Here is a 12,357-nt window from a genome sequence, read left to right as displayed (position 1 = left end):
ACATAATCTCTTTTGGCTTTGTCTTATATCACAAACTAGCTTATGGTCCCGTGCAATGCTCGGATTTACCAAAATTCATAAATATTTTTATTTCAACAACTTTTTTATGATTTTTTTTATAACAAGTATGAAAAAATTCGATATTCTGCTAATTATATTGAAAATTATGCATATCTTTTTAAATAATGTTATTTTGTTTAAATTTTCTATAAGTTATTACAAAAATGTTTTATTGAATTTAAGACGGAAAGATTGCGTTTAAGTAGGAAAGAAAATATTATAGTGTATTAAAATTGCCTAATAAAATCTGACAAAAAAAGGGAAAAAAAAGTGGGGGAAATTATTTAACCAGATTTTGCCACGTGTCATTTTTTATTCGCCTTTACTATATAGTTATGATTATGATGATTGCTTAATAAAATCTGACAAAAAAAGGGAAAAAAACAGTGGGGGGAAATTATTTAACCAGATTTTGCCACGTGTCATTTTTAATTCGTCTTTAGTATATAGTTATGATGATTATTGATTGATTGATTTAGTTATTGAAAGCATAATGAGAGAAAATATATAAACAAATATATTTGGGAGTACAAATGTTCATACATTATTATTAAGAGTTAATTAAAAAAAAAGGTAATTATCAATAATATAGGCAAATAAGTAAATAAATATTTTAGGTGGTATAATTGTCCAAACACTATTTATTAAAAAAAATTGTACATATTAGTGAGGATATATATGTTAATACACATTTTAAAGGATATAATTGGCATACAACTATTCATAAGAGTAATCTTGTACTTTTTTTAAGGTAGAGATACACAAAAATACTCCCTAGGAAAATATTCGAGGCGTGATGGGCCGCTACCAGGTATGGTCCATACCAAGAAGTGAAAACAGTATAAAATCAACAATAACAGTAAAACAACAAATAACAGCATAATATAAAGATTCACTCTTTCCTCTTTCCCACTTTCTCCATTGGAAATCTCGTTTGAATTATAACAGTACAAATTATAAAATAACAATATATTTATCAATAATAACAGTATAAATCGAAACAAAAAAAAAAGAATTTGGTATGGACCACACCAGGTATGGGCCTATACTTACTCGAAAATATTCCACTCTTTAGCCTCTTTTCGTTTCAAAATAAACTAGCTTTTTTGCCCGTTCTACACACGAATTGTGTATAACTTATCATTTATACATAAAATTTACAAATTACTTGATTAACTTCATTTCTTCATGTTTTAACATATAAAAATAGGAAAATGAAAATTAACAATCCCACCTTTAGTTTTCTTCCAAGAACAATCTCACCTTTTGAAATTACAGAAACAATCCCACCTCGAACATGAATCTTCCACTATTGGGGGTTTAGTTTTTAAAGCTAGGTGGGGTTGTTTAGGGGCAATGGGTGGAGTTTTCAGGGTGGGGGATGGGTTTTGGGGATGGTTATAGGGTTTTTCGGTGTGGTTGGACCGTTGGAGAGTTTCGTGGTGGCCTGGAGGATGAGGTGGCGATAAAGGGTGATGGTTGGGATGGCCATGGTGGTGAATTGGTGGCCGGAGAAGAGATTTAGTGAAAAAAAAATAAGAAGAAAAAAAATAACCTGTATAACAAGTTGTAGGTCAAAAGGATCATTAGTGGAAGATCCCTGTCAAAGGTGGGATTGTTTCCGGAATTTCAAAAGGTGGGATTGTTTGTGGAAGACCTACTAAGGCCCCGTTTTTTAGAGCTACTTTGCTCTGCTCTGCTCTGCTGAAATTTGCTCTGGTCTACTCTGCTTCAATCTGCTCTGCTCTACTTAAAATTAATACTTAATATTGAATTATTATAATAATAATAATTCATATTTAATAATAATAATAAATAATTAATATTTAATAATAATAATTAATATTTAATAAGAATAATAATAAATAATTAATATTTAATAATAATAAATAAATAATATTTAATAATAATAATTAATACTTAATATTAATAATAACAATAATTAATTATTGATATTTAATAAAAAGAATAATAATAATTAATTATTAATATTTAATAATAATAATAATAATTAATATTTAATAATAATAATAATAATAGTAATTATACTAATAGTAATAATAATACTTATAACTAATAATATTAATTATAATAACAATAATTGGTTTTTATAATAACAATTAATATTAAGATAATAACTAATATTTAAAGATAATACTAATTATTAATTTTTAATAATAATAATAATAATTAAATAATATTTAATAATAATTATTATTATAATTAATATAATAATAATAATTAATTTTTAATGATTATAATAATAATGCGATAGTAGTAGTAGCAGTAGCAGTAGCAGTAGCAGTAGCAGTATCAACAGTAGTAGTAAAAAAAAAAAAACCTCAAATGCACGAGATTTGAGTATTGTTGATTTGGAGGGTTGTGGTGAAGTGACTCTGCAATTATATAATAGATATGTTTTACATCAAATAAAATTCTCCTTTATTATTAAATCTTTTTCTAGTAGAGTGCGCTAAATATCTTGAAAATAATGATCCAATGACATGCAAGCAATGTTATGTTATGAAATTTCCATCTCTTCGAAGACATATGATGATGTGGAATTTTTATAATATTCTTATAGAACTCATTATTTTCTTTACAAAATTAAGTCCCCCCTCATTTTTTTCCTTTTCAATCATTATCTTCATTATTGTTTAATTAAATTGAAAGATGGAGGGCAAAGAGGAAAAGGATAAAATAATTCAAATTGTTGAAATTTGAGTGGAGCTTATATAATATATAGAGTTATTTAGAAATAAAGGAGAGACCTAGAGAAATTCTATAAATTTAAGGAAAAGGAATAATTATATAGAAAGGTATAAAGGGAGGAGCACACGTGGCATCTTCGTTTTGTGCTTTTAAACATTAAAACTAGCGTATAGCCCGGGTGTTGCCTCGTTTGCTACTTTTTTTAGTTATGCAACTGTTAATTTTTTAAAGATATTTAATAGTTTGTATGTGTTTTCAATACTTTTATAGTATAACATAAATTTGTGTGCAAGACTGTAACATAAGTGAGAATTAGTTAGATGGTTAAACAATGACTTTTTTTCTTAGAGGTTGAGTGTTCGAACCTCTTCGTCCACATTTTTTTTATTAAGTTGAGGCATTATATAGTGTTATTGCTGGTTACACGGGTGACGTGGCATATTGAAGGTGAATTGAGTTGATTACATGGCTTATTAAGAAATTGAGTATATGACGTGGCGCAATGAGGAGTTTACGTGGCATATAGACGTTTTTAGAAACGTCTTTTAATATATTAAACTAGTGTGTACCCCGGGCGATGCAAAAGGTCAACAACAATCAATTATAGTTGCAAAAAGTCAAAAGAAGCATTAGTACTCCTAATTTATACTTCAATTTATTTTTATCTATACTATATATCTATACTATATATTAAAAGGCGTTCCTTTTAAAGGAACGGTGCCACGTGGCACTCTTCACAATATGTGTGTCATGTCACAATGTCACGTCACCAATCAAAGTATATGTGCCACGTAAGCTAGCTACTTCATTTAGCAAGATAAAATATGCTTTGTACAAGATTTGAACCCTTAATCTTTGATATATACAAGTGATACATTTACCATCTTAACCAACTTATATTAATGTTTTTAATTTCAATATTATATATTCCTTTCATTTATTAAGTAAAAAGGCAATATAATTAATTTATTTTTCATAAGATTAGAATATATAATACATATAATGTAAAAAAAAGTGACACCCGAGACAACGCTTAAACCACTATACACACTAACTATACAAATGGTCAAACATAATTATTAAATTAAAGAACTACACAAACTAGTAACCCAGGGCATCACCCGGGGTACACACTAGTTTAATATATTAAAAGACGTTTCTAAAAACGTCTATATGCCACGTAAACTCCTCATTGTGCCACGTCATATACTCAATTTCTTACCTAATTGTATTGAAAAGGCAATCAGATAACTCAAGTGGTTAAGATAACAAAAAATAATATAGTTGGTTAAGATAACAAAGGCAATATAGTTGTTAAAGCTTCTGATTGCTATATTGAAAAGGCAATATAGTTGTTAAAGCTTCTGATTGCTATATTGAAAAGACAATATAGTTGTTAAAGCTTCTGATTGCTATATTATTTTTTGTTATCTCAAGTGGCAATATAATTGTATTAGAAAGGCAATCAGATAACTCAAGTGGTTAAAGATTCTCTTCCGATTTCAGGAGATGTTGAGATCGATTGTCACCCCACCCTTCGTGGCTCCCTAAACAACAACAACAACAACACACACACACACAAAACACAAAACACAATAATAATAATAATAATAATAATAATAATAATAATAATAATAATAAATAAAAAATAAAAAAAATAAAAATAAATAATAATTATAATTTTGTAAAATGGTCAATGACTTAGGCCCTGTTCTTTTGAGCTTCTGGGCAGAGCAGAGCAGGGGTCAGCAAAGCAGATCAAATTAAATTTCAGCAGAGCTGACTTAGGCCCTGTTCTTTTGAGCTTCTGGGCAGAGCAGAGCAGGGGTCAGTAGAGCAGATCAGATCAGATTAAATTTCAGCAGAGTAGAGCAGAGCAGATTTCAGGATAGAAGAGCAGAGCCGAGCCGAGCAAAGCAGATTTCAACATTATTATTAATGTTACTACTACTACTACTACTACTACTACTACTACTACTAGCAGATTTCAGGATAGAAGAGCAGAGCCGAGCCGAGCAAAGCAGATTTCAACATTATTATTAATTAATGTTATTACTACACCACTACACTACTACTACTACTACTACTACTACTACTACTACTACTACAACTACTACTACTACTACTACTATTATTATTATTATTATTACTACACTAGTAAAAAAAAGGCAAAAATGCACCGCTCAATTGCCACCGGTTTTTAAGAACCAGTGGCAAAAAAAAGGAAAAAATGGCCGGGGATAGTATTGCCACCGGTTCAAACCGAACCGGCGGGGAAAAATTATTCCCACTAGTTCAAAACCCGTGGCTTCCTGATAGGCGTGTCGCGTACCTAACAAAAATAAACCTAACTAGACCACTACTATGTAGACGGGCAAGCAAGGGTCGGATCCCAAGAGACTATGGTTCAACTAATTAAATAGACTCAAGCAATTACTAACCAAGTAATCAAATAAAATAATTGAGAATCAATAACTAAAGAACTAATTAAAACGATTAAATCAAAGCAATGTGACAAATCAATGCTAAAAACATCCAAGATCAAGCATCACCGCGAATACAATTAATGCAATAGTCGTTCTACCCCTAACACATAATTCAATTGATTAATGAGGAAAAGTAATCCATGAATAATACCAATGGTCTCTCCCGAGTTATCAATGGCTTCTCTAATAACAATCAAGCCTACTTCCGTGGAATCATGTAAATTAAAGACCTTAAGCACATTACTCTAACTTCCTAATCATCCATTCAACTACTCCCGTGATGAACTTCAAACCCTTAATTGATTTATTCAAATCCGTCAAAACCCAACTCCCGTTGCGATTAAAACAAAGGATTAATAACAATACCAATTATCCCTAATCTAGTATTGACATAAGTATAAACAATTAAGCATATCAATTAAAATTATTATTAGAGAATTTAAAGAATTAAATCATGCATTAATTATATTCGGGTTCCGCTAGATCTTGGAATAAAGAAACTACTCACACATATTAATGAAAAAAAAACAATAATCAATGAAGAAAACATGATTAATAAGTAATTAAAAGTAAAAGAAGAAATAAAGATGCATACCAATTGCTTGAATGAAGAAAAGTACAAATTGTTGATGAACAAAGATCAAAACTTGAAAGTGCAAATTAATCTCGATCTAAAGAGAATATTAGGGTTCTAATGAAGGTTTTAAAGCTAGAAAATAATAACTAAGTATGTTAAGTTGGGGTTTACAAAGGGTATTTATATCCCTTAATTAAGAAAACCCGAAAAAAATAGGAAAACGCGGTCTTCGACACTCCGCCCGGTCTGACCGGGCAAAGCCGCCCGGTCTGACCGGGCAAAGCCGCCCGGTCGGGCACGAGAAGCAAATTCGCCCAATGCTTCTTTATCTAGATTCCTCGCACAATACATTTTCCGCCCGGTCTGCCAGGGCGATGCTGCCCGGTCCGGGCGGATGGAAGTTGAACATTTTCACACTTCCATCTCTTGTGACTTCTCTTCTTTAATTTCCTTCTTCGCCCTGGCTGCCAGGGCAATGTTGCCCTCCAGGGCGGACACGGGTAAAATTCTCTCCATCTTAATAAGCTCTCATGGCTATCCAAAACAAGTCCAAATCATCCGAAAATCTTCATGTGCCTACAAAATCAATTAAATAGACCAAGCCACGCTAGAGAAGAAAATATTAGCAAGAAGTAGCTCCGTAGAGCTCAAAAACCATACGAAAATAGCTATAAAATGAGGGTAAAATATGGTATCGAACGTCTACATCAAATTCCCCCAAGCTAACTTCTTGCTTGCCCTCAAGCAAGACAATCAATGACTAGAAACAACCAAATAAACATACTTCACCCCATAATACATTTGAAAATACCATACTCAAAATCGAAATCGGACACACAAGCATCTTAGCTAACCAATCACCTCATTCACACTATCAATCAACCTGAATGGCCATCAAACAGAGTCAACCATGTACACATAAGGAATCGATGACTAGAATATCTCACTTAGTGGTCACTCCGCACAATTTAATGTGGCGAGCTAAAAATGAGCCCGATCTCTCTCCATCCCCACTAATGATGACAACCCCCCTTATCTCGCAACACTCGCGTGTTTAAAGGGTAATAATTTCGCTCAACCTAGTCAAAAGTCGACTCGAAATGTGACACATACTCCAGCATTTTGACAAAAGACTCGTTTCACATGAACACAATACTATGCACAAAGGTCAGAAGGACTTTTTCAAGCTTGTAATGAAAGTCGGGTGAAAATAGGTAGGAAAAATTTGGAAAATGTAGGTAAATATAGTCCTTCAGGGAAGCCATAAAAAATGAACAATACACATCAAAATCCCATCGAACTAATTCACAAGAATACACATTCCAAACATAACTTGAATTAAGAGCAACTACCACCTTATTCACCCTACATAACAATTCATCGATTCTTATTTTTGAAGCTCTTTTATTTATCATTCAAGAAGCTGAATTTTTTTTTTCTTTTTTCTTTTTTTTTTATAACAAACTATAAGAGCTTAAAAAATAGATCATATAGAAAAAATAACCTTAAGCTTCAAATTAACCTTCTCCATAACATCATCACAAACCATAGAGAACACCAAGATAGATGGCTCCCCCAAGCTAGACTTGGGATAAGTTACTAATTTGGGGCCGATAGGTTAATTTTGTGACTTAGATGAATAACATGGACAAGGCTACAACATGGGTAAGCAAGAAGGGAACATACATTTCTAAATTCATCTGGAGGCTACCTAGCAAACATGGCCTTCATCCTCCTCCTCATGCATGTGCAATGTATCATGACACACTACTAGAAGTCTCAAGACAAAACTAAGATCAATGTCACATTAGGAACTAACACACATAAATAAGAAATAAAGGCTCAAGCCTCACAGTTAACACAGTCAAGCTCCAGATTCATACACAGTTGCACAAAGTTGATTTCCATTAGGCCAAGACAATCCAAAATCAGATCATGATCATTTAATCCGCATTGCAAGTCTTTCAATCAAAATCAATCCAAAAACCTTTAAATAATCAAGGATAGGGGCACAGTGAAGTAGTTTACTAGCTATTCATCGTCATGATTTATAAAGTAACCGCCCAAAGCCAAAAGTAATTACTCCCCCAAGTTAAACTTCACATTGTCCTCGATGTGAACATATATCGAATAAGAACAAGCAAGGGAAAAAGAAAACTAGGCCCTAATGACAGAGGAGGGATCATACCTAAGGGCGAAGCTGGGACCGCCCTCAAAATAACATCGCATCATAACCCCAAGGCACTAAAAAAAGGAAAAATAAATAAATGAATAAATAAAGGGAAAATAAAATAAATAAAAAACGGAATGGGTTGCCTCCCATTTAGCGCTTGTTTAAGGTCTTTAGCTCGACCCCTCTTTAGTAGCTCAACCTGGGTCACCACACGGAGAAGATACTCTGTGGTATTTCTCATCAATATATCCACCTCCAAACGACTCCTTCAAATTAGAGTTGATGTGCTTTGTATTCGAATGGACCTTCATGTAACTAAACCCATAATGTGGTGGAATATTGTCCTTTTTGCTCACATGATTTCTATTAGAAATACACTTATCAACCAAAAGGTTAGTAGCATCGATTCTCAAACAAGTACCACCATCAAAAGTAAAATTATGGTCATTGAAAAGCTTAAACACAACTTGTTTATCCTGAGCTCTAATGGTCACTTGTCCTTTAGGAACATCTATTAAAGCTTGACTTGTAGCAAGAAAAGGGCGACCAAAGATGAGTGGGATCTTATGGTCTTCTTTCATATCCACCACAACAAAGTCAACAGGAAAAACAAGTTCACCAATCCCAACTAATACATCTTCAACTACACCCTTAGGGAGTCTAACAGTTCTATCAGCCATATGAAGAGATATAGGAGAGGGTTTAAGGTTTTTCAAACCTAATTTGTCATACACTGAAGAAGGCATTAAATTAACACTAGCACCTAAATCACACAAGACCCTATCAAAATATGTTTCGTTTATCATACAAGAGATAGTAAAACTACCAGGATCATGCAATTTAGGTGGTAAGCTATCATGTAAAAGATCAGGACATTTCTCCTTTACTACCAAACTTTCTAATTTCTTATCATTATGATCATGATCTAGAATTCCTTTCACAAAATTTGCAAATTGAGGCATTTGAATTACAAGATCGGAAAAAGGAATGGTAGCATATACCTTCTTAAGAGTCTCAGAATACTTCCCAAAATGCTTATCGAGCACGTCTTTTGATAACCTTTGCGGGAAAGGCATCGGTTCCTCATAGGCTTGTGGAGCAACATATTTGGGACCTTCATTTTCACGCATTTTAGTTTTTGACTCCAGATTGCACACTTTCTCCTCTAATCCCCCGTAGTCAATCCATCTTTCTTCACAAAAATTGCATTACATTGTTTCGTTTGGACTTTTGATTGATCTTGAAGAGTTGATAGATGACTCACTTGTTGTGATAGTTGAGAAAGATGAGTTTCTATCCTCTTATTTTGAGCAACGAGCAGTTGGATCGAGTTTTCAAAATATTCACTCTGCTTTTCTTGTAACTCAAATTGCTTTGATATAAGCTCTTGTTGTTGGTGTTGGGAGGTAGCAAAAGTCTCCATAATGGATTCAAGATTTGAAGATTGAGGTGGTGGTTGGTGCGTGGGATGATGATTGAAAGGTGCCATAGCTTGAAAAGCTGGTGGTGGTGGAGGATTTGCTATAGCTTGAGTGTTCTTGTACGAGAACCCTTGATGATTTATCCACCCTTCATCAAATGGCCTTGTGGAGGTCGTGGTATAGAAAACATTAGCTTGCTCAATTGTCATTCCATCATAATTGGGTTGACACTCCCGTGCATTATGGCCTTGCAATCCACACATATGACAAGTTTCCATCGAGGGTCGAGGGGACTCAGCTTGGAGTTGATTGACTTTATGAGTTAGTGCCTGCACAGAACTAGTCAACATGGTTAGAGCATCAACATCATGTTTATTACGTGTGTTGATAGAATTTCGTCCCCTTGGATGGTAATTATCATTAGCCGCCATCTTCTCAATCAAATCCTTTGCATCGGTTGGGTTCTTTGTCATGATAGATACTCCAGACGCAGCATCAATATATATGCAAAACTCATGGGCCAAACCATTATAGAATGTTTGGATCAACATCCATTCTGGAATACCATGGTGAGGGCATTGTCTCTGCAATCGCTTAAACCTTCTCCATGCCTCAAATAAGGATTCATCATTAGATTGATGGAAGGTAGATAGCTCGTTCCTTAATTTCGCGGTTTTCTCTTGCCCCAAGAATTTTACTAGGAAGGCCTTAGCAAGCTTGTCCCACGTATCAAAGGAACCAATACCTTCATCTTGTAACCACTCCCTGGCTCTATCCCGTAGTGAAAAAGGGAAAAGGCGTAGTCTAATAACATCATCAGTGACACCATTGAGCTTCATAGTGTCACACTTCTCCAGGAAACTATCAATGTGAGGCACAGGGCAATCATTCGATGAGCCCGCAAAAGAATCATTGGAGATGAACTGTATGAATTGGGGCTTCAACTCAAAACTCTGAGCTGTGACAGGTGGTCTAACAATACTGGAGAGAAATTCGGTTGTTGTATCCGGAATACCATACTCCAAAAGAGATTTTGTTCCCAGATCAACCATGTTTCTTGTATTTCGATTTCTCCTTCTTCTACCTCTTCGTTTTCTCGCAGTAGCTTCGATCTCAGAATCAAAAGGTGTTAAATCATCAGAACCTGAACTTCAAGTTTTCATGCAACAAAGAAACTAAAACGGGAGATCAAAGACACAAGTAACAATAGCCGAAGCAACAAAATATATGCTTAGTAAAAACGAATCACAAATAACTAGAATAAAACCGTTAGTCCCCGGCAACGGCGCCAAAATTTGATAGGCGTGTCGCGTACCTAACAAAAATAAACCTAACTAGACCACTACTATGTAGACGGGCAAGCAAGGGTCGGATCCCAAGAGACTATGGTTCAACTAATTAAATAGACTCAAGCAATTACTAAGCAAGTAATCAAATAAAATAAGTGAGAATCAATTACTAAAGAACTAATTAAAACGATTAAATCAAAGCAATGTGACAAATCAATGCTAAAAACATCCAAGATCAAGCATCACCACGAATACAATTAATGCAATAGTCGTTCTACCCCTAACACATAATTCAATTGATTAATGAGGAAAAGTAATCCATGAATAATACCAATGGTTTCTCCCGAGTTATCAATGGCTTCTCTAATAACAATCAAGCCTACTTCCGTAGAATCATGTAAATTAAAGACCTTAAGCACATTACTCTAACTTCCTAATCATCCATTCAACTACTCTCGTGATGAACTTCAAACCCTTAATTGATTTATTCAAATCCGTCAAAACCCAACTCCCGTTGCGATTAAAACAAAGGATTAATAACAATATCAATTATCCCTAACCTAGTATTTACGTAAGTATAATCAATTAAGCATATCAATTACAATTATTATTAGAGAATTTAAAGAATTAAATCATGCATTAATTATATTCGGGTTCCGCTAGATCTTGGAATAAAGAAACTACTCACACATATTAATGAAAACAAAAACAATAATTGTAGACATCTAAAAATGTCTCCCCAAAACCAAACCCGATGATGAACAACCTTTCACCGCCACTATTGGTCGGGTTTAGTATTTAATCCCGAGAGTGCTTAAAAAATCGTATTTTATTAAATTCATATTTTTGAACAGTCCATGGATTAGTCTTGATGTTTGGTAAAAGCATAGTTTTAATTTCAGCCCAAACTTATTAATTAATTTTTAGCCCAAGCCTTTTTATTTTATTGTTTTATTATTTATTTTGGCCCAAACCCTTTATTTATTTTTATTTAATTATTTTCTTATTTTAGCCCGAATAATAAAAAGTCAGAAAGGCCCGAAATTATCAATCGGCACTTAAAATGCCGAAGGAAATTAGGGTTAAAAATGTATTTAGACGGAAAAACAGGCTTGAATTTCCCGCGCCACGGCAGATACCTACCGTGTCACGGAAATCCTTCCCGTCTGACGGTGGGATTTCCTGTGACACGGGAGGTCTGCCGTGACACGGGACATTCCGTGTCTTTTCCGCGTAAACCCTTAACGCGTTTTTATCCCGTTTTCTAAAAATTTCCCGCGTCACACCAAAAATGTACCGTGTCACGGGAAAGTGTACCGTCTGACGGTGGAGCTTCCCGTGTCACGGTACAGTTTGACCGTGTCACGGGATACTTTTTTAGGGTTTTTATCATTTTAGGGTTCCGTGTGCTCCCTCAGCACATTTTCCCTATAAATACCCCCTCATTTCTGATGAACGGGGCACCGAGTAATTCTCTTATTTTATTTTCTCTCTTCTATGCTTTAGCCTAAACACTAGCCTACCCTTTTCACTTCAAAATTCCTTCCTCAAGTACTCAAAGGAGTCCATACTTTACTCGTGGTTCTATCCTTAAGCCAAGGCGTGAAAGTTGCAAACAAACAGAATCAAAGTAAGGATC

At 34.1% G+C, this 12,357-nt stretch overlaps 1 protein-coding gene across 1 annotated transcript; it reads right to left on the bottom strand.

The window, feature by feature from the left end:
• Positions 1-9,173: 9,173 nt before the first annotated feature.
• Positions 9,174-10,481, bottom strand: LOC110713746. The gene has a single exon (XM_021892194.1). It carries the CDS (start codon positions 10,479-10,481, stop codon positions 9,174-9,176), a length of 1,308 nt encoding a protein of 435 aa, XP_021747886.1.
• Positions 10,482-12,357: the final 1,876 nt, after the last annotated feature.

This window comes from Chenopodium quinoa, unplaced genomic scaffold (assembly GCF_001683475.1).
Source record: "Chenopodium quinoa cultivar QQ74 unplaced genomic scaffold, ASM168347v1, whole genome shotgun sequence".
Taxonomy (NCBI): Eukaryota; Viridiplantae; Streptophyta; class Magnoliopsida; order Caryophyllales; family Amaranthaceae; genus Chenopodium; species Chenopodium quinoa.
This window is presented reverse-complemented; position numbering and strand designations above follow the sequence as displayed.

Coding starts and splice junctions, on each gene's coding strand:
- LOC110713746 (XM_021892194.1), bottom strand. CDS start 10,481: ATGGTTGATCTGGGAACAAAATCTCTTTTGGAGTATGGTATTCCGGAT.